The 24,611-nt window shown below is 47.0% G+C and overlaps 1 protein-coding gene across 9 annotated transcripts; it reads right to left on the bottom strand.

Moving 5' to 3' along the window:
* Window positions 1–5,107: 5,107 nt before the first annotated feature.
* Window positions 5,108–23,233, bottom strand: GET1 (guided entry of tail-anchored proteins factor 1). Of its 9 annotated transcripts, none has more exons than XM_019017792.3 (5): window positions 23,102–23,233; window positions 12,155–12,320; window positions 11,181–11,248; window positions 9,734–9,848; window positions 5,108–6,129 (listed from the first exon to the last, which is right to left on the bottom strand). In XM_019017792.3, exons 2-5 carry the CDS (start codon window positions 12,318–12,320, stop codon window positions 6,056–6,058), a joined length of 423 nt encoding a protein of 140 aa, XP_018873337.2. In that variant the 5' UTR covers window positions 23,102–23,233; the 3' UTR covers window positions 5,108–6,055. The 9 variants fall into 9 exon arrangements, with proteins under 9 accessions (XP_018873337.2, XP_004062859.2, XP_055230031.2 ...); XM_004062811.5 differs by lacking the exon at window positions 23,102–23,233 and adding an exon at window positions 22,386–22,616; XM_055374056.2 differs by lacking the exon at window positions 23,102–23,233 and adding an exon at window positions 22,266–22,579.
* Window positions 23,234–24,611: the final 1,378 nt, after the last annotated feature.

Below are 24,611 nucleotides of genomic sequence, written 5' to 3'. Positions count from 1 at the left end.
TATTAAAAGGACTCCTGGAAATGGTATGCTGAGTAACATGACAGTGTCTACTCCAGCTTCATAGCAGACAGAGGATTTTCCAAGGGATCTTTTCTTATGCCCACCCACAATGAAAGCACATATCGTGATATTAAATCAGAGCTATATTTAGAAGTGTAGAGAACTAATTTAATAAAAATACAATCTAAGCCTGTTGTTGTCTAGTCATCTTAACTGTATGAATAAAAAAGTTAGAGGGTAACAGATTAACATGCTAACTTTTTATCTCTGAGGTATTATGAGATTGGCACCAATTTTTAATTTATTTTTAGTGTTTTCTACTCTGGCTTTCTTTCGCATGTTTGCTATGATGAACATAACTTTACGATCATGGAAAAAAGATTTTTAAAAACAAATCCATTTCCTGAGCTCTGAGAGAGAAGGTACTCCAACACTCTTGCTGTAACAAAAGCTAAAAATGCTGTACCAACTATAGAAAACGTTTCTAAATCAGCTGCTTAGCTGGTAAACACGAAAAGAAATTAGGCACCCAAGGAGATAAGTAAGCAAAGCACTAAAGTAAGCTCCTGCCTAAAGGGCATTTGCCGAATATGTCTGAGCAACACAGACTCCTCCTGAGGACAAAACCCAGGCAGCCCAAGTTAGGGGGTCCCTTTTCCATACAATGCTGGGACCTCCCTGGGGTCTCCAGCTCAGTGAACTAAAAAATTTTAAGTAAAGAACTCAGACTCTTTACAGGTGGCTCAAGACTGTAATCCCAACACTTTGGGAGGCCGAGGCAGGCAGATCACTTGAGGCCAGGAGTTCGAGATCAGCCTGGCCAACATGGTGAAACCCCGTCTCTTACTAAAAATACAAGTATCAGCCAGGTGTGGTCGTGCACGCCTGTAATCCCAGCTACTCGGGAGGCTGAGGCAGGAGAATCGCTTGAACCCAGGAGGCAGGGGTTGCTGTGAGCCGAGATCATGCCACTGCACTCCAGCCTGGGTGACAGAGCAAGACTCCATCTCAAATAAACTAATTAATTAATTAAATAAAATAAAAGCTAGCACGAAAGACACGCAACTCTTCCTTGCACTTGAACATTTAGAGGTCATCATTATTATTGAAATTAGGGGCCAATGTTGCCCTAATTTCAACATTTTTGTGTCTTAAGGAATAGGGAGCCCTGGGGAAGGGGGAGAGACGGGAATGGCCAAGTCAGTGGTGCAGTCAGCACACACGCATTTATACATTAAATCTGCTGCCTCATATGGGTGTAGTTCTTGATGCCCCAAAACAATTACAGTAGTAACATCAAAGATCACTGATCACAGACCACCATAACATATAATAACGAAAAAATATGAGATGTTATGAGAACTACCAAAACGTGACACAGAGACACAAAGTGAGCACATGCTGTGGATAAACGGCGCTGAAAGACTTGCTCGATGCAGGGTTGCCACAAACCTTCAATTGTTGAAAAATATAGTCTCTACGGAGCACAGTAAAGTGAAGCGCAAAAAAACAGACATGTCTGCGTGCTGAAAAGCAGGTGAAACCAAACAATGTATTTTTACAGATTCAAATATGTGATACAACTCTGACAAATAGGAAATGATAAAATTCAGAGCAGTGGTGTTACCTTTGCTCAGTGGGGATCGCAAAGGTTCTTCTAAAACTTGGGTGAAAGATACAAAGATTTGTATTGTATTTTTATTCTTTAAAATTTACATATTTTAAATATTATTTTATACCTCTCAATATTTAATAAAAACTAATTTTTAAAAAGATTCAGGAAAAATGGCTGGACACAGTGGCTCACACCTGTAATCACAGCACTCTGGGAAGCTGAGGCAGAAGATCACTTAAGGCCAGGAGTTTGAAACCAGCCTGGGCAACATAGCAAGACCCCGTCTCTACAAAAATTTAAAAATTAGTCCAAAGTTGTGATACACACCTGTTGTCCCACCTACTTAGCAGGCTGAGGCAGGAGGATTACTTGAGTCCAGGAGTTCGAGACCAACCTGGGAACACAGTCAGACCCTGCTCTCTACAAAAATAAAAAATGAGAAACAGCCAGGCATGGTGGCGCATGCCTGTAATCCCAGCTACTCAGGAGGCCGAGGCTGGAGGATCACTTGAGACCAGGAGCACGAGGCTGTAGTGAGCTATGATCATGTCGCTGCACTCCAGCCTGGGTGACAGAATGAGACCCTGTCTCTAAAAAAAAAAAAAAATACAGGAAAAGAAATTGGCCAAGATAAAGGAATGATTACCCTACCCTTTAGAGTCCAATATCCTTTCCCACAATATTGGCTAAAACTACACAATATTCATGCTATTTATGATTGAATTCACTAGTAAGAGTCAGCACTCTGCGTGTCAATAGATTGATACGCATTAGAACCCAAAGATGCATGCAGGAAAGCCGACCCACACAAGAACCCTGGGTCCAGAGACAGGATGAGCTGCCTGGCCTGGGATTCCAATGGTGTTCAAACCAGTCACACATGGCTTTGAATCTGAGATGTCATCAAAGTGCTCCATACCGCAGGCCTTATAAGAGAGCAGCACTTAGAAAATTCTCCTGACAGTTGTTAATTGCTAACATTTCAACTGCAAAGAAAACAGACTCCATACACGGCTCTAGTGGAAAACCATTATGTGATTGTGAGTTAAATACTCCTGGGTACTGACTGAAGGCATGCAGGAGGAATACAGAAAAGCTCAAGGAATAGTCTCTGGCCCTAAAGGCACTTGCGTCATCACTGAAATAACCTTTTATCACACACAAAACAAGGATCTACAACATGAGAAACAAAACCACAACAGCAGACACGACAAATCAGTCATACAGATAGTATTTTAAATGCTCAGATGAGGATGGGAAAGAAAGGAAACCACCACCACAAGGGAGAAAGCTTTAAGTCTAAAGCTCCGGTTCCAGGGGGCTGTCAGCATGTGCGCGTGTACACACACACACACCTCTCCCACGATGCACTGTGTAAGAAAAACTATGGAAGGCCAGAGAGCCCCCCAGGTCAGGGGACAGTAAACCAGTTTGCCTAGCATTCCAGCCCCTTATGGTGGCAACAGCACATAAAATGAATAAAAAGTGATTATGGGCTGGGCATGGTGGCTCACACCTGCAATGCCAGCACTTGAGCCCAAGAGTTTGAGACCAGCCTGGGCAACATAGTGAGACCCTGTCTCTATTTAAAAAAAAAAAAAAATTTAAAAAAGATTATGGATTTGTATATTTAAAAATTTCCCTGCTTGATTTACCATAAACTTATGACAAAATTGGTATGAAGAGAGCTTTAGATGTATTTTAAATCAAAGAGATACCTGCTTTCACGTAAAGCTATAAAATATATCCAGTATTTTTAAAATAAAAACAAAAACCCACTGGGCATGGTGGCTCAGGTCTGTAATCCCAACTTTGGGGGCCTGAGGCAGGTGGATCACCTGAGGTCAAGAGTTCAAGACCAGCCTGGCCAACATAGTGAAATCCCATCTCTACTAAACATACAAAAAATAGGTGTCATGGTGCAAGCCTATAGTCCCAGCTACTCGGGAGGCTGAGGCAGAAGAATCACTTGAACCCAGGAGGCAGAGGTTGCAGTGAGCCGAGATCGCGCCACTGCACTCCAGCCTGGGCGACAGAGCAAAACTCCATCTCAAAAAATAAAATAAATTAAAAAAAAAAAAACCTATCATTACCTTTCAACATTATACACACATATATGCAAAAAAGCAAAAGCACAGATGCTAACGCCCGTCACCCTAGTTCTATGGAGTCATAGGTTTTTCTTCCTTGCTGCTTTTCTGTACTTCCCAAGTTCCGTTTTTTAAAAAAGCAGTCAATAGGTACTACTTTTGTCTTTTTAGGTATTATTTTTATACCTTTAAAACGTGTCTTAAAAGCACATGTATTAATATTCATAAATGCATGGAATATCACTGGCAGAATCATAAAAAACTGGTAACAGAGGAAAACTGTGTGAAATTGGGGGACAAGAGGCATAAGATGCACATTTACTGTAGCTCTTTCTCTTCTGAATTCATCACCGTGTTCATCATCTGTTAAAACAAACTGCAGGCCGGGCGCAGTGGCTCGCGCCTGTAATCCCAGCACTTTGGGATGCCGAGGCGGGTGGATCGGCTGAGGTCAGGAGTTCGAGACCAACCTAGCCAACATGGTGAAAGCCTGTCTCTACTAAAAATACAAAAATTAGCTGGGCGTGATGGCGGGCGCCTGTAATCCCAGCTACTTGGGAGGTTGAGGTAAGAGAATCACTTGAACCCAGGAGGCAAAGGGTGCAGTGAGCCGAGATCACACCACTGCACTCCAGCCTGGGTGACAGAGCAAGACTCCCATCTCAAAAAAAAAAAAAAAACTGTATAATTTCTAAAAAGACACAATAATGTGAAACATAAAGGACATTTACATTTCCCCTATTTAATCATCACAAACTATTCACGCATGGGGAAAGTTAATAGCTGTGAACCAGAAATTTTTACCTCTAGCCTCAGTGAGATTTGTCAAAATTCTTGTAACAACTGAATGAGAATATCTTTAAGAGATACGGGTATCATCATGGACACTGTATGCGGATGAGTGATCCCAGCAGTTCCCTGGGCACGCTCTACATGGCTGGTGCACTGTTGACTGTCCACCATCATTTCTGCCTGCAGCTTACTAAAACGGGAGTTAGGCACGTGCCCCCTTGGTGCAACATTTCGTCTGAAGGACTAGTTCCTGCAGCTTCCGTGTGCTGCTCTCATCTCCTCCCCAGGTTGGCTTCTCATCCTTTGTGGGCAAAATGTATCCCGTGTGGTGACGGACACTGGAAGCTGGTGTCCAGTTCCTCCACCAGGCTGTGGCTGCGTTCCCTGCTCTGTCCTTTCTTAAAGCTTCGTAAACTTGGTGCTGGGTAAGCCTGTGTGCATGTGTGTTTGAGTAAGTGGAACCCAAAAGCTGCTGTGGTGGCCTTCAGCACGACAATAAATAAAGGACCACAGCACTTTGTCTTCTCACAGTCCAATCAGCTAAAATAACGACAAACTACTTATTAGATCATTAGGGAACAAAAGAGTACAAATATGAACTTGCAGCAACTAGTGAGAGAATTCAGCTTTACTGGGATATGGTGACTCAGTTAACAGCCACTTGTCAGTTGCGGGTGGCTCACAGCAAACAAGCAGCTGTAAGGCAGGAAGTTACACAAGCACTTGCGAAGATTTTAATTAGAAAAAAGTGTTTTAAGGAACATTTAATAGAATTATACTTTGTAGGCCACACAGGTTATTGGTTCAGATTAATTTAATCAGGCCTTATAAGGTTTGTTTTCTGTGTTCCATTCTAAAGAGCATAAATATTAAATGCTTATAAAATACACTTCATTCAAAATGCTTTAAATACAAAACACAAGTTGAGCACAAAACAATGCATCATGGTCTCGTGGATACATTTACACAACACTGTAATGAAAAATTAACAGCCTCAAGTAAGTAGATAATACTATACAACTCTTGCTCAACAAATGACATTTTAAACAAAGGGAGAAAAAGCCCACGCAATGTCAATTAGTGTTGTTCTTTTAACCATACTGAATGTGATTAAAGAAGAAATTTTCGAATTTTTAGTAGTGGTATTAAAATTAAGTGACTTTCTAGACTGGATTAAAAACAGCACTAAGTCTTCAAAGAACTTACTTAAAGTTGTTAGAAAATTTTGACTTTCCAGTTGGCAATATGACCAAAATACATAAGAGGGCAAATCACAAGTGACAGCACGGAGATGTCCCTAAACAGTTCACATTTCATACAGATCGAGGACGGTGTTCACATACGTGTCATAAACTGGACTTTCTTGGCTCAATGACAGGTGGAGAAAATCATGATTCTTATAAGACTCTCTCATAAAGTCCAAGAACAAACATATTCAACAAAAAAACATCTAAACTGTGCACTTTTGTTTCTTAAAAAGCAAAACAGTGTAAATCAGATTTTAAGCTAGTAAGAGGAAATCCGTTTTTTAGTCTCACGGCTGTATCCATCCTCCTGTTCAGCTGAACGGATGAAGCACAATAGCGACAACTTTGTTACAGACTAAAATCCAACAGGTAATTCCAACACCGCCTGAAAACAAAGACATTCACCATGAGAGCGCGTACCAGCAGTGCTGCCCCCATCTGTCTCTGCTGTCTTTAACTCACAGCAAAGACAGTATTTCCATTCTTTTTGAGCAGTGCTGGGCTGAAGTGAAGTTTATGTTTCATAGGTTCAAATTTGTCACTTTCCTTTTTTTTTTTTTTTTTGAGACGGAGTCTCGCTCTGTCCCCCAGGCTGGAGTGCAATGGTGTGATCTCGGCTCACTGCACCTCTGCCTCCCGGGCTCAAGCGATTCTCCTGCCTCAGCCTCCCGAGTAGCTGGGATTACAGGTGTGCACCACCACACCTGGCAAATTTTTTTTTTTTTTTTTTTTTTTTTGAGACAGAGTCTCGCTCTGTCACCCAGGTGGGAGTACAGTGGCGCGCTCTTGGCTCACTGCAAGCTCTACCTCCCGGGTTCACGCCATTGTCCTGCCTCAGCCTCCCGAGTAGCTGGGACTACAGGCGCCCGCCACCACACCCGGCTAGTTTTTTGTATTTTTAGTAGAGATGGGGTTTTACCGTGGTCTCGATCTCCTGAACTCATGATCTGCCCGCCTCGACCTCCCAAAGTGCTGGGATTACAGGCGTGAGCCACCGCGTGCAGCCGACACCTGGCTAATTTTGTATTTTTAGTACAGACACGGTTTCACCACGTAGGTCAGGCTAGTCTCAAACTCCTGACCTCAGATGATTCGCCCGCCTCGGCCTCCAAAAGTGCTGGGATTACAGGTGTGAGCCACCGTGCCCAGCCCGAATTTGTCACTTTCTATAGAATCATAGGGCTGTATTCTTTACTAAGCAGGAATTGCAGTGAACAGTGGACCCTGGGCTGAATTTCCCCCTCCTGCCAGAGAGATGTGCGTTACCATTTATGATATTAATAGATTCCAAAACCAAACCTGTAAGATTATTTATTTTTCCTTTCTCAGAAAGCATTATAAACAAAGCAATGTCTACCTATGCCTTTCTTGCCCCACCAATAATGGAGAGGCATACATATCCCCCTGTCCAGGAAGACAGGCTGCAAGAGTGGCCCATGGCCCTGCTGGATGCATGGAAGGGTGGCTGGATGCTTCTCTGGCCGCAGTGCAAAGCTCCTGGCCTAGGCCCAGCTGTGTCAAACAAAGGAGAGGGGAAGGAAAGGGTGGGGAAGGGGGCAGGGGTGGTAGCTAAATTGGGAGTCTTTGAAACAGCCATTCCTGGCCAGGCACAGTGGCTCACACCTGTAATCCCAGCACTTTGGGAGGATAAGGCAGGTGGATCACCTGAGGTCAAGAGTTCAAGACCAGCCTGGCCAACATGGTGAAACCCTGTCTCTACTAAAACTACAAAAACTAGTCGGGCGTGGTGGTGGGCACCTGTAATCCCAGCTACTGGGGAGGCTGAGGCAGGAGAACCACTTGAACCTGGGAGGTGGAAGTTGCAGTGAGCAGAGATCACGCCACTGCACTCCAGCCTGGGCGACAGAGTGAGACTTGGTCTTAAAAAAAAAGAAATAGTCATTCCTTTTGATACAGTATTCACCTCTAACATAATCACAAATCACAACCAAAGACCAGCAAGTATGTGTGCTGCAGCATTATCTTTAATAGCAAAAAATCAGGACCGGAATAAATATCCGTCATCAGGAAAATCTGCAAATCAGATATCTAAATGAAGAACAGCTACTGAAAATTCCTTAATAAAGAAATTTGCCAGGCAAGGTGACACGCCTATAATCCCAGCACTTTGAGCGGCTGAGGAGGGAGGATTGCTTGATGCCAGGAGTTTGGGACCAATCTAAGCAACAAAGCAAGACCCCATCTCTATAAAAAACATTTTTTTTTAATTAGCTGGGCATGGTGATGTGCAACTGTGATCCTAACTATTCAGGAGACTAAGGTGGGAGGACCACTTGAGCCAAGGAGTTCCAGGCTGTAGTGAGCTATGAGGGTGCCACTGCCAGCCTGGGCAACACAGCAAGACCCTGCCTCAAAAAGAAAAGAAAAGAAAAAAAAGAAAAGAAATGTACTGATATGGTGCTATGGTCTGAATGTTTGTATCCCCCTAAAATTCATATGTTAATATGCTACCCCCACAGTGATGGCATTAAGAATTGGGGCCTTATGGGAGGTGATTAAGTCATAAGGGCAGAGTCCTTGTGAATGGGATTAGTGCCCTTATAAAAGAGACCTAAAGGAGCTTGTTCTTCCACCATGCAAGGACATAGTGAGAAGACACCATCCATGAACAGGAAAATGGGCCATCATCAGACACCAAATCTGCCGGCACCTTGATTTTGGACTCCCCAGCCTCCGGAACAGTGAGAAATAAATTTCTGTTGTTTATGAGCTATCCAGTTTATAGTATTTCACTTAACCCTAACAAACTAAAACATGTGGGAATAGGCTTACCCTATAAAGTAAAAAGGAGGCACAAAATGTGATGTGCCAGGTGACCTTAACTATATCAAAATAAATGGGGAAAAAAAGGCAAAGAAAAACATATCACAGCATTAAAAGCTAATAGGAATCTTATTTTTTATTTATTTTATTTTATTTGGGACAGATTCTCACTCTGTCACCCAGGCTGGGGTACAGTGGCGTGATCTCAGCTCACTGCAACCTCCCCCTCTCGGATTCAAGTGATTCTCACACCTCAGCCTCCCAAGTAGCTGGAATTACAGGCACGCACCACCATGCCCAGCTAATTTTTTGTATTTTAGTAGAGATAGGGTTTCACCATGTTGGCCAGGCTGGTCTCAAACTCCTGAGCTCAGGCAATCCGCCCACCTTGGCCTCCCAAAGTGCTAGGATTACAGGCGTGAGCCACTGCACCCAGCTGGGATTTTTAATTGATAGCTATATTTCTAATCATTCTATAGTGACATGTACTACTTTTAATATCTAAAAAAAATTTATCTTCAAAAATAAAAGAACGTGGCTGGGCATAGTGGTTCATGCCTGTAATCTTAGTACTTTGGGAGGCCAAGGCATGAGGATCACTTAAGGTCAGGAGTTTGAGACCAGCCTGGCCAACATGGTGAAACGCTGTCTCTACTAAAAATACAAAAATTAGCTGGGCGTGGTAGTGCACGCCTGTAATTTCAGCTAGTTGGGAGGCTGAGGCATAAGAATTGCTTGAACCTGGGAGGCAGAGGTTGTTGCAGTGAGCCAAGATCGCACCACTGACTCCAGCCTGGGTGACGGAGTGAGACTCAGTCTCAAAAAATAAAAAATAAAAGAATAGCCAAGAGCAGTAAGTGCTACAGAGAAGCCAACCATAATAGGGATTGAAAAGATACAGAATTTTGGAACTACAGCTAGTGTTTCAATGGGGTATCAGACTTGACGTATTGGGCATGGATCCCAGAAACAGACCTAGGACTGAATTCTAGCTTTGCTCCTTAACATTTTGGTGACACTGGACAAGTGAAGTAACTTTTTTAGACCTCAGTTTCTTCATGGGAAGCCTCATGTGAGGCTGAGACACAAAACCCCGCTCACTAAATGGACGTTGAGGACGATGTCAGGCTAACTTAATCTTCTACCACACACCTCTACATAAGCCTATTCACACTCTTCCACTGCATCTTCCAGAAAATTCTTACCTGCTACTCTAGTAGGAAAGGCTACCAGGCGGTCTAGAGGGGTTATCCATTTACTCGGCACGACAGCCACAGGGACAGAATAATACTTCCAAATGAGTGAGATCATCAGGGCAGCCTGGAAAGACACCTCTGGTGAGCAAAGCAGCCTGCCAATCACACAACCGACCACACAGAAGGGAGGACAGGGAAATGCGAAAATAAAACCAGGAAAACTCTCCAGACTGAGCACCTCAAGCCTAGGAACCCAGTCCCCACAGACAACAGATGAGCACACACAGCCACTAATGTCCCTTGGTGAAACCTTGAATGAGAAAGTCAAATTAAAGATGAGCTCAGCAGCATGTCTGAACACTGCCAACAAGTAGGCAAGCCTTCACATGTGAACTGGCATTTCACTGTTTTAGGATGAATACAATCTACACATAATTTAAATTAGCTGATAAACTAACCAAAGTCTCCCATAACACGGGTGTGCTTTTCTCACTGAGTATCTCCTTTGAGTAGCCAGACTGTATGCTCAACACACCTTATTAGTGACAAAAGCCATCCTTGGAAAAAATAGTGAATTCTCCCACGTACACCAGTGTTAGCAAGGGACGCAGAGGTGAGCCCTGTGTAAGTTTCAACGGTGGGGGATGCTTTATTTCCCTCCATCCCCCCACAGCATTCCTTCGATTGTCATCTGTCCTCTTCCTGGCTTGAACAGGCCGCTCAGAAGAGACATGAAAGAGGGTTGCTGGCCTAACTCCTTTGTCTGCAGGAAACATCTCTTAGCAAATGACAGTGCCTCAGAATTAATTTCCTTCAATATACCCCGCCAAACTAAATTTTTTGGGGGGTGGGCTTGAATCCTTTGCCTTGGTTACCGGATCACATGGTACTGCAACTCGGATATTTATGGCAGCTGCTAAAGGTGTCTGGGCAGCACAACTGCACTCTCGGGGCAGAGCAGAGCCCAGCAACAGCTCCAGGAGAGGCTATGAGGGTTAAGCCCCAGGCAGGGAGGCTAGAAGCCAATTCCAGTCGGAAAAGCTGGTTCTCTACCTGGAGGGTGGAGAGTGTGCATGAAGTACACCAGGTAACAAGTAAGGGCCAAAAGTACTGAAGAGCTCAGAAAAAAACCGATGTCATCTATAAGCTTCTCACTTCATCCCACCAGGCCCTTCAAACCACACTGGGATGAAGGCATGGTGAAAGCTCTCCGAGAACTTACTTCACAGTCCATCTGCCAAAAAGTCCCAAACTTTAACAACTCTCCTCAAGAGAAAGGCTTCCTTTTAGTCTGACTTAGAGACCAAGAGTGTTTAGAGCTCCGTGTGGGCAGGGACACACGACACGACAGCTGAAGATGGAACAGCCCGAACTCCCAGCCCTGGATCTGCAGGCACGGCTCTGGAGGCCGGGGTCACCAACTCCAATGACCCGGCTGACGCTCTAGCACACTTACCTGCAATACGTAGAAAGCGACACTTATCACCCATTTTATCTTGGCTAATTGAGCTGTCCGAGCTTTCACTGAAAGGAAAAACAGGATAAATAATTATGTCAGTCCTGAAAAATTAACAAAATATTCAAATACACAGAAATGTTATTTTCCCTTATAATACACTTCTGATTATAAATGGAACAATTGCTCAACATATTTAGAAAATATAAAATAGAATTTTTAAGTCACCCACCATCTCATTATGCCATTATTTAAAATAGTATCCGACTCAGATTGAGATTTGAATAGCTTTAATTTTGAAAACTCTTAAAACGACTCATGAAATCAAAGATTCTTTGTATAATACAGTTACCACTTACCAACAGGACTAAATTTTCCTCCCTATTTCCCAGTGTGCACAGTACACAAACCCCTGGTGGGAGTCCAGCTTGTCCTGGGCCTGGACAGGCCCCTTTGTCTGTTTTCCTAGCCACAGAGACAGCTCTCTGACTGTGCACACACTGTGACCGGGGTTCCTCAGCACACAGGCTGCCCTGAGAAAGCGCTCTTCATCACAGGACACTGGACCCGGGAGGTGACACTCAGAAGAGGACACTGCTGGGCATTTTTCTAGAGAGTGGAACAAAAGCCTCTGGGAATCCACTGTGAGACTTTTTTTCTGGGCTTCTCTCAGAAAAGTGATGAATTTAAAAATGAAAACCTACAATTTTTAAGAGTTGGCTTAAAATTTTAAAGATTTGGCTTTGAGGAAAATCTGAGAGGATCTTAGATATTTCTGTGCTTAGAAAGCAAAGGTTCACCAGCAAATAAGAGGAAAGTAATACTTATTACTGAGTTTCCTCCAGATAACTTAAAAGTTTCCATCAATATTCAGAACATCCAAGAAGCAAAGTATATATTCTACTAATCTTTACATACAGACTTCTCTATTAATCAGCTCTCATGAAGCCTTCAGGCTGCAAGGGACACAGTACCGTGGGTTTTGAGCTTATCCGTCATCTTGTTGATCTTTCTTTCCAGCCTGGCATATCTGGCAAACTCGTCCATCATGTTGACCGTGGAGAGCTCCTGCTTCATGTCCTGGATCTCCGCTCTCATCTGTGACTCCTGCTCCGCGTCCTTCTGCAGCACCCTGGACATCTGGCAGGGCGGACAACGGGGATCAGCACCTTCCAACACGGGTCACAGGAGGGTTCCCCAGTCCCCCGCTACTTTCTGTCTATGCCCTGACCACTCTGTGACCCAGCCAGTTGTGTGTTTCCCTGCAGGACTGAATGCAAACTGGGGCCGTGAACGTTCCCAGGACTGATAAAGAGTAATGGCTGTTGCTGGAGAACACTGGGAGATTCATCCTGCTGAGAAACACCTACAAAGTAGCCCCGCCATGACAAAGTCCTTAAACTCCCACATACACTCCATACCCCAACCCCCGGGTGGCAGACAGCCCTAGGTAAATGTCCCTTTCTCTCACTGGCTGTCCCGGGACTGCCGCAGCTCTTGTAAGTTCCCGTCATGAATGCTGTGGACTTATCACCCTGGCGTTTAGTGCTTCTTTCTTTGGAATCCCAGCCGGCCCCATCTCCAGGCAGTCTGAAGCAGCCCCTTGAGGGAACTCCCCTGCCACTGCTTCTGAGGCAACTCCAGCATGGGTTTGGCCAGACAGAACCGGTATACCTTCCTCCAACATCCTACTCCTGCCTCTGCCAACTGGGCAAGCTGCCCTCTACCTACACAGCCAGCCTCTGCTGTCTTTTTCGGCTCCCTATAACGACCACAAAAAAAAAAAAAAAAAGACTCGTATTCAAATTGCTATTCAAACTATATTTTTCCTTTTACAGATATGCCCATGAATTTGCTCCAATACAAATGTTTGTCTGTTTCACTATAAATAAAATTGCAATTGTGAAATGAAAACCAATTCCATCACCAGAACTGTTATTCCAGTGACAGGGAACATGTATCCTCTCCCCTCCCAGAAGAATTCAGTCCTAGATTAGACGGGGCAGAGCAAGGTGCAGGTGCAGGGTAACAGTGGTGAGGCAGGGGCCCGGGGCAGAGTGTCAGTGCCCAAGCTCAGTGCAGAGGGCCTTCCCATACAATGGCACCCTGGCAAGAGGCATCAGGACCAGGCATGGTGATACAGGGGTCCCCAAGAAAGGGCAGCCTGACACGGGAGTCAGGGTCTGTAGGGTGAGGGAGACAGACATACAAGACAAGAAGGAATCCTGCCAGTGTCAGAGCCCAGGTGGGGAGAGGCATGCATTCACTTGGGTAACAGTGGGCGGTGGACACCAGAGATTAATTACAAAAGGGTGATCACAGAAATAAACATACTGAGAGTAACGGAAGCCAGTCTTCTCACTTTCAACAAAGACACTTAGAAAGATGCCTCGGCCTGGCATGGTGGCTCGGCCTGCAACCCTAACACTCTGGAGGCCGGGGTAGGAGGATCTCTTGTATACAGGAGTTCAAGGCTACAGTGAGCTGAGATCATGCCATGGGACTCCAGCCTGGGTGACAGGGTGAGACTTTGTCTCAAAAAAAAAAAAGGGGACAAAAGAAAAAAGGGCAGGTTCGGTGGCTCATGCCAATAATCCCAGCACTTTGGGAGGCCAAGGCAGGTGAATTGCTTGAGCCCAGGAGTTCGAGACCAGCCTTGGCAGCATGGTGAAACCCTGTCTCTACAAAAAATATGAAAAATTAGCCAGTTTCATAACCTGGTGAAGGAAGGAAGGGAAGAAGGGAGGAAGGGAGGGAGGAAGGAAGGAAGGCAGGCAGGCTTCTCGGAGAGAAGCAGAATAAATCTTGTGGTGTTGGCTTAGAATTGGAGATCTGTGGTTTCCACAGATAGGCAGATAAATACAGACATAAACAAAGAGGCACGCTCCCCAGGCTGGCCTGGCTGGTCCCTGGGAGCAGAGGGGCCCCGCATGACCTGGAGGCCCGCCTGCGCAGCCCCCGCAGGCCCCTGTTCCCTGCACCAGCCCCAGCCGTCCACTCTCCAGGGAACGGCCCCGGGCCACGGCACCGGGAGGGGAGGGGTGACTGGAGCGCAACGGAGGAGTCGGCAGTGACCGCCAGGTGGCGCCCGCAGATCTGCCGGGAAGGCCTAGTCCAAGGACTGCGCGGGCGCCCCAAGACCAGATCCCTCAGAGGCGCCTCTGCCACCTACCCCAAGGGATCAGCGAACATCCCCAAATCCCAGTCCCACACCAGCGGATGAGACACAATGAGAACACAGCACTGCCTCTCAGAAATACCTACCAAGTATGACATGCCAGTAGGCGTCCCTTCTGCGAAATCACTGGCCTCTGACACCCACAAATGACAGCCATGAAAGTCAAGGAAAGACTGGGAAACTCCTCCAGACAGGAGGCTAGAGGCCGGGAAATGCAATGCATGATTCCGAACTGGGTCCTTTCCCTGTTAAGGACGTTACTGCGAAACGTGGGGAACCTGCATGGGGTCTGAGGATCAGATCGTGGTAACGTACTAGACGCCTGCATTAGATCTCGGCTCACTGCAACCTCGACTTCCTGGGCTCAAGCGATACTCCCACCTGAGCCTCCTGAGCATCTGGGACTACAGGCCTGCACCACCACACTCGACTAATTTTTTTTTTTAGTTTTAGTAGACACACGGTTTCACTATGTTGCCAGTGAACTCCTGAGCTCAAGCGATCCGCCAGCCTCGGCCTCCCAAAGTGCTGGGATTAAAGACGTGAGCCACTGTGCTCGGCCCCCAAGATTCTTTTGAATACCAAAGTAGCTCGGAATGAGGGGGTTCGGGTTGACAACTTCCAAATGGTTCAGGAAACAAAATCAGTTATCGGTATTGACTGTATGCGTAAGTTTTCTGCACATTTGTGTTTGTTTCGAAATTTTAAAAATAGATTAATAAAGACGAAATGTTATAGTGTATCTAAAGTGTGCCTGGCACACAATAAATGAGATCTCCCCCCCTCCCCCTTCCAGCTTACAGGTCTCCTCCGCCTGCCGCACAGTAGGGACAACTCTCCATTTAGAGCTTGGAAGCCGCCTCCCGCCAGTCGCCTGAGGGTGTCTGCGCATGCGCGTGGTTTCTGACCTGCCCAGTGATGCCACCTACCAGCGCCTGCGTGATGAGGCAAAAGTGGGGGGAGTGTGGGGAGTAGGGGGGGGTGGGAGGGTCCAGGGGCTCATGCGCAGCGTGTTCACTGCAGCGCAGCTTCTGGCAGCCTTTGCGCAGGGAGTAGGGGGTTCAAATCCAGCTATCTTTGTGGTGCCTCTGCCCTGGCCACTACCCAACACTATAACCGAAGGAGCTATACTCCAGCCTGATCCACTCTGGAGAAGGAAATAGGAATGGGCCAAATTCTCTTAGATGAATCAGAAAATTATCTTTCAAAAGCAAGGAAAATCTACAGACACTGCTAAGGACTTTTTGGTAATTTCGCCTTATACAAATTACACTTCAATAAATCTGACTTTTAAAACCATATTTTAAAAAGAAAAAGAGATTCCAAGACATTATTTAGCATTATAGGGAACACACAAAACAACTCAGGAATGGGAGGTGAGTGAAGGCAGAAGGGTGAACTTCAGGAAAACTGAAGGCAGCTTTGTAAGGTTAACAAAAACAACTGGTGCTTGAAAAAATAATTACATCTATTACATGTATAAGCACAATAAAAACTGTCTGAGCCAGGCGCAGTGCAGTAATCCCAGCACTTTCGGAGACTGACGCGGGAGGATCGTTTGAGCCCAGGAGTTCGAGACCAGGCGGGGCAACATAGCAAGACCCAATCTCTACCAAAAAACTAAAAATTAGTCAGGTGTGGTGGTGCACGCCTGTGATCCGTGTGGCCCCAGCTACTCAGGAGGCTGAGGCGGGGAGGGAGGGATCACTTGAGCCCGAAAGGTTGAGGCTGCTGTGAGTTATGATGGCACCACCACACTACAGCCTTGGCAACAGAGCGAGACCCTGTCTCTGAAAAAAAAAGTTTTAAAGTACAAATTTGCAAATATGTATCAATGTTAATCCAAGACCCACATATAAGTGTCAAAATGTTCTAGAATCATGCAGTGTAAGATTTAATATGAATCTAAATGTAATAATGCAAATATTAATTTTTAGAACAAAAGCGAATCTCTGAGTTAATTGATGGCATGACAACGTGCACAGCCCGTGCTCGTCCCTGCCAGCAGTAGAGCAGGCAAACCCAGGAACCACCAACTCAGGTCACCCTGAGTCCCTGAACACAGGGGACAGGGTCTTCCAACTCAGGAAGCTCCAGACCCTGAACAGCCCCAGATGCCACTCTCGGCCAGGACCCCTGCCGGCCAGGGCGGAGAAGCGGGCAGCTCTCCAGGCCGCCAGCCCCCAGTCCTTGGCTGCTGCCCCCACGAGAGCCCCACTGGAGGCCCTGCCCGCACATGCGCACTTCACCAGCGCGCTTCTGAGTCACAGGATTCTGGGCAGGTCCTGTGAAGCAGAGAGTCGTCCCCCTAAACTAATACTTGGGACCATTCCCAAGCCTGGTCCATGGCAGGGACTCACTAAGCAACGGCTCTGAGGAAAAGGGTGTGGGGGCGGAGGGGGTGCTCTCTAAGAAGATGACCACAGAGGCAAACCCTGCAATATCCTCCTCTCGCTTCAGTCCCCTAGAGGGAAAAGGAGGTGGCCACTCTTTACAGCAGAAAGTGAAGGATAATTTAGAAAAAGTTGAATCTGAAAGGGCACTCGGCCCGTAAGCCAGAAGGCAACACACGCAGGGTCCTTTATCTGCAAAGCTCGGATTGCGAGGAAGGGCCTCCTGGCGCCTGCGCAGTGCATGTGGCTCGTGTGGCCACTCAGCCCACACCAGCTCTGGGGCGCCTGCGCAGTGCGTGCGGCTCGCAGGGACCCTGAGCCAGCGCCAGTCCTAGGGCGCCTGCACAGTGTATGCGGTTTGCATAGACTCTGAGCCCGCGCCAGTCCTGGAGCGCCTGCGCAGTGTGTGCGGTATGCGTGGACTCTGAGCCCGTGCCAGTCCTGGGGCACCTGTGCAGTGCGTGCGGCTTGCATGGACTTTGACCCCGCGCGAGTCCTGGAGCACCTGCGCAGTGCATGCAGTTTGCACGGACCTTGAGCCCGCGCCAGTCCTGCGACGCCTGCGTAGTAGTGCCGTTCGCATGGACCCTCAGCCCCCGCCAGTCCTGGGGCACCTACGCAGTACACCTCCCCTGCACCCGCAGAGCTGCAGAGCCGGTGCTCACCAAAGGCGTCTTTGTTCCCCTCCTATAGCTGAAGAAAGTCCTGGACCACCTACTGAATGAACTAGGCTCTCTCAACCATGCGTCCCCGTGACCAGCTTGAAGAGAAGGGAGCGATCCCAGGAAAATTCCAACCACGCCAACACCAGGGACTTGGTGTCCTTACCAGGCATCCCACCCCCACCGCAGTGGACAGCTGAGATCGCCTCCCAGGACCTTGCTAGGCTTAACTGGCCCAAGGACTTCTGATACTTCAGACCTCCTAAGGCCTCACGCGGGAGGAGGGGGGAGACCAGTGCGGGGACCAGTGCGGCCTAGACTGAGTGCTGAGATCGGGGTGCTGCCTCCCTAACTTCTGCTAGGACGAAAGCTTCAGAAACATCCCAACGGAGGTTATAATCTAAGTACCTGAGCGTGGCCCCATCCCTGAGGGCACTGTTTTCCCAATTCGACTTTCTGCTGCTTGTTACGAGTCTTTCCCACTTGAATCCTCAAATCAGAGAGGCTGTGATGAAGTAGCCTCTGACGATGGTGAAGGAGCAGCATTTGACCCTACTGAAGACCAGCGCGTTCCTTACAGCTTTTCACAGACCCTCACCACAAACCCAGTGACCAGGCCAAACATCTCTATTACCGATTATAGGGTGGGTGTACTCTGCTGGGATAATAATTATGTTATCCTTCTGAACCTGGCTAACAACAAGTGTTAACAATCATAGGGAAATGGGTTTAGGAAAGCTAACTGGGTTGAGGTTAGAGAGGCCATAAGGTTGTATGAGGCAGCACAGGATGTGGACACAGGTCCTGAGTCACAGAGCAAGACCTGGCCTCTAAAAACAAATTTTTTTATTTTGGAGGGTGGAGGGTAGGGGGTGGGAGGGAGACAATCAGGAAAAATAACTAATGAGTACTAGACTTAATAACTGGGTGACGAAATAATCTGTACAACAAACACCCATGACACAAGTTTACCTATATAACAAACCTGCACATGTATCCCTGAACTTAAAAGTTAAAAAAAAAAAAAATTGTCGGCCAGGTGTGGTGGCTCACAGCTGTAATCTCCGCACTTTGGGAGGCTGAGGCAGGTGGATCACCTGAGGTCAGGAGTTCGAGACCAGCCAGGCCAACATGGTGAAACCCTCTGTCTACTAAAAAAAATACAAAAATTAGCTAGGTGTGGTGGTACATGCATGTAATCCCAGCTAATCGGGAGGCTAAGGCAGGAGAATCGCTTGAACCCAGGAGGCAGAGGTTGCAGTGAGCCGAGATAGCACCACTGCACTCCAGCCTCGGCAACAGAGCAAAACTCTGCCTCAAAAAAAAAAATAAATAAAATAATAATAATAATAATAATAACAACAAAAGGAACTCAACAACAAAATCAACTGGATTTTAAAAGGGGGCAAAAGATTTGACTAGACATGTCTCCAAAGATAAACAGATGGCCATAAGCATCTGAAAAGATACTCAACATCACTATTAGGGAAATGCAAATCAAAACTAAAATGAGACACCACCTTACATCCATTAGGATGATTAGTATTACAAAAAAAAAAAAAAAAGGCCGGGTGTGGTGGCTGACGCCTGTAATCCCAGCACTTTGGGAGGCCCAGGCGGGTGGATCACCTGAGGTCAGGAGTTCGAGACCAGCCTCGCCAACATGGCAAAACCCCGTCTCTACTAGAAATACAAAAATTAGCCCGGCACGGTGGCATGCACCTGTAATCCCAGCTACTTGGAAGGCTGAGACAGAAGAATTGCTTGAACCCGGGAGGCGGAAGTTGCAGTGAGCCAAGATTGAGCCACTGCACTCCAGCCTGGGTGACAGAGAGAGACTCCCTCTCAAAAAAATAAAAATCAGCTGGGCGCAGTGGCTCACACCTGTAATCCCAGCACTTTGGGAGGCCAAGGCGGGCGGATCACCGGAGATCAGGAGTTCAAGACCAGTCTGGCCAACATGGTGAAACCTCGTCTCTACTAAAAATACAAAAATTAGCTGGGCATAGTGGCGGGCACCTGTAATCCCAGCTACTTGGGAAGCTGAGGCAGGAGAATCTCTTGAACCCGGGGGGCAGAGGTTGCAGTGAGCTGAGATTGCGCCATTGCACTCCAGCCTGGGCAACAAGAGCAAGACTCTGTCTCAAAAAATAAATAAATAAAATAAAATAAATAATAAATAAAAAAATAGGCTGGCGCGGTGGCTCAAGCCTGTAATCCCAGCACTTTGGGAGGCCGAGGCGGGTGGATCACAAGGTCAGGAGATCGAGACCATCCTGGCTAATTCGGTGAAACCTCGTCTCTACTAAAAATACAAAAAAATTAGCCGGTTGTGGTGGTGGGCACCTGTAGTCCCAGCTACTCGGGAGGCTGAGGCAGGAGAATGGTGTGAACCTGGGAGGCGGAGCTTGCAGTGAGCCCAGATTGCGCTACTGCACTCCAGCCTGGGCAACAGAGCAAGACTCCATCTCAAAAAATTTAAAAAAATAAAAAAAATAAAAAGAATAAATAAATAAGAAAACAAAATACGTGTTGAAGGATATGGAGCAACTGGAACCCTTCTGCACTGCTGGTGGGAATGTCAAATGGTGTGGCTGCTATGGAAAACAGTATGGTGGTTTTTCAAAAAAATTCAACATAGAATTACCACAGATCCAGGAATTCCACTGCTGGGTATATGTCCAGAAAAACTGAAAGCAGAGACTCAAAGAGATATTTGTAAACATTTTAGCATCATCTACAATAGTCAAAAGGCAGAAACAACCCAAGTGTCCACAGACAGATGAATTAATAAACAAAATGTGGCCTATACATACAATGGAATACTATTCAGCCTTAAAAGGGGAGGAAATCCTGACTCATGCTACACCATGGATGAACCTTAAGGATATTATGCTGAGTGAAAAGAAGCCAGTCACAAAAGGAAAAATACTGTCTGATTCCACTTATATGAGGTCCCAAGAGTAGTCAAATTCACAGAGGCAGAAAGTACAATGATGATTGCCAGGGAGAGGTAGGAACGGAAAGTTGTTGTTTAATGAGTGTGAGAGTTTCGGTTAGAGGAGATAAAAAACGTTCTGGGATGGGGCCGGGCGTGGTGGCACACGCCTGTAATCCTAGCACTTTGGGAGGCCAAGGAGCACAGATCACGTGAGGTCAGGAGTTTGAGACCAGCCTGGGCAACATAGTGAGACCCCATCTCTATCAAAAATACAAAAATTAGCCGGGCATGGTGGCAGGTACTGGTAATCACAGCTACCTGGGAGGCTGAGGCAGGAGAATCGCTTGAACCTGGAAGGTGGAGGCTGCAGTGAGCCAAGATCAGGCCACTGCACTCCTACATAGGCAACAGAGTGAGACTCTGTCTCAAAAAAAAAAAAAAAAGAAAATGTTCTGGGAGCGGGGCCACGTGCAGTGGTTCACACCTGTAATCCCAGCACTTTGGGAGGCCAGGGTGGGTGGATGGCTTGAGGTCAGGAGTTTGAGACCAGCCTGGCCAACATGGCAAAGCTCTGTCTCTACTAAAAATACAAAAAAATACCTGGGCATGGTGGTGCATGCCTGTGGTCCCAGCTACTTGGGAGGCTGAGGTGGGAGGACCACTTGAACCTGGGAGGCAGAGGTTGCAATGAGTCGAGATTACACCACTGCACAGAGCCAGACCCTGTCTTAAAATAATAATAATCAAGTTCTGGCATAATGGTTGCACAAAAATGTGAATGTACTTAATGCCACTGAACTGTACACCTAAAAATGATAAAGATGATAAACTTCATATTATGTATATTTTACAATTAAAAACAAGAAGATGAGCATGGGCCAGCTCATCAGGAGTCTTTTATGCAATGCCTGAAACATCATCTTAAAGACTGGATAGCATCAGGAAAGATTCTGAAGGAGACTCAGGGGTTAAAAGAGAATTCCCTATATCTCAGGACAATGCAGACAGTAGGACAATTGAGTAAGAATAGAGTTTTGCACAAAACAGGCACTCAATGAATACTGGTGGAATAAAATATCCTCCACTACTACCAATTTATCTTAGGAGAGAAAAGCAAGAACTGTTTTCCAAGACAACGCTGAAACGAATGCGCCCAATCTTTGAGGACTCCGCCTTTGCCCAACAGCTCCTCATTTCTGCTGTGGGCATACAGAGGGCGCTCATTCTCGGGGACAGTTCCCAAGGTACCCCCGCCTTCCATGGCCACACCCTACCACGCCCTGTCCAATTTGCCACCAAATCCCTATCCCTGCTCCAAAAGGCAATCAAATCTCCACCTCCAGTCACTAGGTGGATGACTTAGTGCCACTACTAAATTCTCTTGAGCCAGACTCCTCCGGGAGGTAAAGAAGGAAGGGATGATAATACTCGCCACTCCCAGCAGCCGTGAGACAGAGGTAATGTACTCACTACCTGGCAGAAAGAGAGTGTTCCCCAACCTGGTTGCTCCCTTGGATACTGAAGGCATCACGCTGTACTGAGATTCTCTCTACACCTGTCTCCCACCCTACCCACCCCAAGAATGTGGGCTCCTGGACGCGAGGATCCATCTCTCCGGGACCTGGAACAGCTGACTTCGCCCGCCAGGCCTCTGGGAAACCCTGGCCGAGGGCTGCTCGAATGCCTCTAGGGACCAGGATTAACGGAAACGAGGCTGACAGCGGGGCACTAGGAACTCCCAGTGTGAGGTTCGCCGCCGCCACCCATAGCCAGAAGAGTCCTGCCACGTGAAAGCGTGGCCCAGGGTTGCCAGGTGTTTCTCCCAACCCCCTAGAACCCAGAAAGTCTGATTTTGGGGTAAAGCGTCGCACCTTTTAGACGCTAACAACTATCTCAAAAAAGCTTACGGACCAACCAAGACGCTACTACGGCCTTCAGTCGCCCAGTTGAGACCCCTGTACCTACGCCAGACCCGCCGGGGGACTGGGGCGGCATCCCCACCGGCCCTTGGGAGGCCAGGCAGCCACTTACGAAGGATGAGAAGGACGGGAGGAGGATCCTAAGAACATTGCATCCAAACACGAAGCTGAGCACCAACAACCACGCCCAGTGGTCGGCCGCGGCTGAGCTCATCCCGGACGCTCCTGACTGTGCTGGGTCCGCTACGGCAGCTCCATGGGGACCACAACAACAGCGGAGACCGCGCCTGCGCGGTGAAGCCAAGCGCCCCAGAACAGGCGCGCCGACGCGCCTGCGAACTGCGTCGCCCTCGCGGGAGGCGGGGCCGTTTTTTCCTCCGGCTCCAGTTGGAGCGGTTAACACGTTCCGGGTTTCTCCTGGGCCTTCGGCGATTCCGTAGCCTTCTAGCACCCACCCCTAATGAACCGGTTTTCTGACGTCCGTGTTCCTTTTTTTCCTTCTTTTTAAAATTAAAAACCTTCTCATAGTACCAAACTCTGGTTTCAAGTGCTAACCACTCCCTGCTTTTGTCATAATTAGTACTTTCTTTAAATTAACTTTTAATTCTAGATAAGTTTAAGATAAACTCTTCCATAAATAGAAAACTACCGTTTTTATAGTAGCAGGTAACTGTCGTGTTCCAAGCAGTTACATGGAAAATGCCTTACGTTTTCGTTCCAGATCTAAACACTGTAGTAAGTCTAACCAATTTACACAACTGTATACCTGAAAAATAAGTTTAATAGAATGCACTGTTCACAATCATTAGTAATAGTTAATAAAGTAACCTGAATCTAGGTGAAGATCAGGTTTTGCAGCGAAAGAATCCCAACTCAAATGTATGCATAGTGGGCAGGGCGAGGTGGCTCACGCCTGTAATCCCAGCACTTTGGGAGGCCGAGGCGGGCAGGTCATGAGGTCAAGAGATTGAAACCAGCCTGGCCAACATGGTGAAACCCCGTCTCTACGATACAAAAATTAGCTGGGCGTGGTGGCGCGCGCCTGTAGTCCCAGCTACTCCGGAGGCTGAGACAGGAGAATCGCTTGAACCCGGAAGACGGAGGTTGCAGTGAGCCAAGATCGCGCCACTGCACTCCAGCTCTGGCGACAGAGCCAGACTCCGTCTCAAAAAAAAAAAAAAAAGTATGCCTAGTGGATAAAGCAAGACATGTTCAACTGTCTCTTCTGCCATGCTGCCATGACTGGTTTCTGAGGACTAATTCCTAATCAAAATGATGCAAGATTGCGGGTACACTGGCTCACGCCTGTAATCCCAGCACTTTGGGAGATCCAAGCAAGGTGGATCACAGGCCCAGGAGTTTGAAACCAGTCTGGGTAACATAGTGAGACCCCCATCTCTACAATAAAATATAAAAATTAGCCGGGCACTGTGGCACGTGCCTGTGGCCCCAGCTACTAGGGAGGCTGAGATGAGAGGATCGCCTGAGCCCGGGAGGTCGAGGCTGCAGTGAGCTGTGATCACACCACTGGACTCCAGCCTGGGCGACAGAGTACAACTCTGGCTCATTATTATGAACCAATTAAAATAATTATGCGGCTGGGCACAGCGGCTCAAGCCTGTAATCCCAGCACTTTGGGAAGCCGAGGCAGGTGGATCACCTAAGGTCAGGAGTTTGAGACCAGCCTGACCAACGTGGCAAAACCCTGTCTCTACTAAAAATACAAAAATTAGCTGGGTGTGGTGGCGGGCACCTGTAGTCCCAGCTACTCAGGAGGCAGAAGAAGGAGAATCGCTTGAACCTGGGAGGCGGAGGTTGCAGTGAGTTGAGATCGCACCATTGCACTCCAGCCTGGGTGACAAGAGTGAAACTCTGTCTTAAGAAAGAGAGAAAGAGAGAGAGAGAGAGAGAAAGAGAAAGAAAGAAAGAAAAAGAAAGAAAGAAAGAAAGAAAGAAAGAAAGAAAGAAAGAAAGAAAGAAAGAAAGAAAGGAGGGAAAGAGAGAGAGAGAAAGAAAGAAAGAAGGAAGGAGAGAGAGAGAGAAAGAGAGAAAGGAAAGAAAGAAAAAGAAAGAAAGAAAGAGGGAAAGAGAAAGAAAGAGGCTGTGGTTCTACAAATTTCTGTGTCAAGAAAACATGTGAAGCAAAACTATTCTGTAGTGATAGAGTGAATTCCTTCCCTGAAAGGACTTACTGGTTAAGTGACTTCTGAACTGACCAAAACAAAGAGCAGGAGCCTGGCTCTCCTCTATAGCCTTCCCTTCCACCTGGATGGACCACACAGCACGGCAGCCAGGCTCCTGGCTCCTCTCTCACTGGAGATTGAGATGGATTTAGAAG

This window comes from Gorilla gorilla, chromosome 22 (assembly GCF_029281585.2).
Source record: "Gorilla gorilla gorilla isolate KB3781 chromosome 22, NHGRI_mGorGor1-v2.1_pri, whole genome shotgun sequence".
In the NCBI taxonomy this organism is placed as follows: domain Eukaryota; kingdom Metazoa; phylum Chordata; class Mammalia; order Primates; family Hominidae; genus Gorilla; species Gorilla gorilla.
The sequence above is the reverse complement of the archived record's forward strand: the minus strand, read 5'-3'. Positions and strand labels throughout refer to the sequence as shown.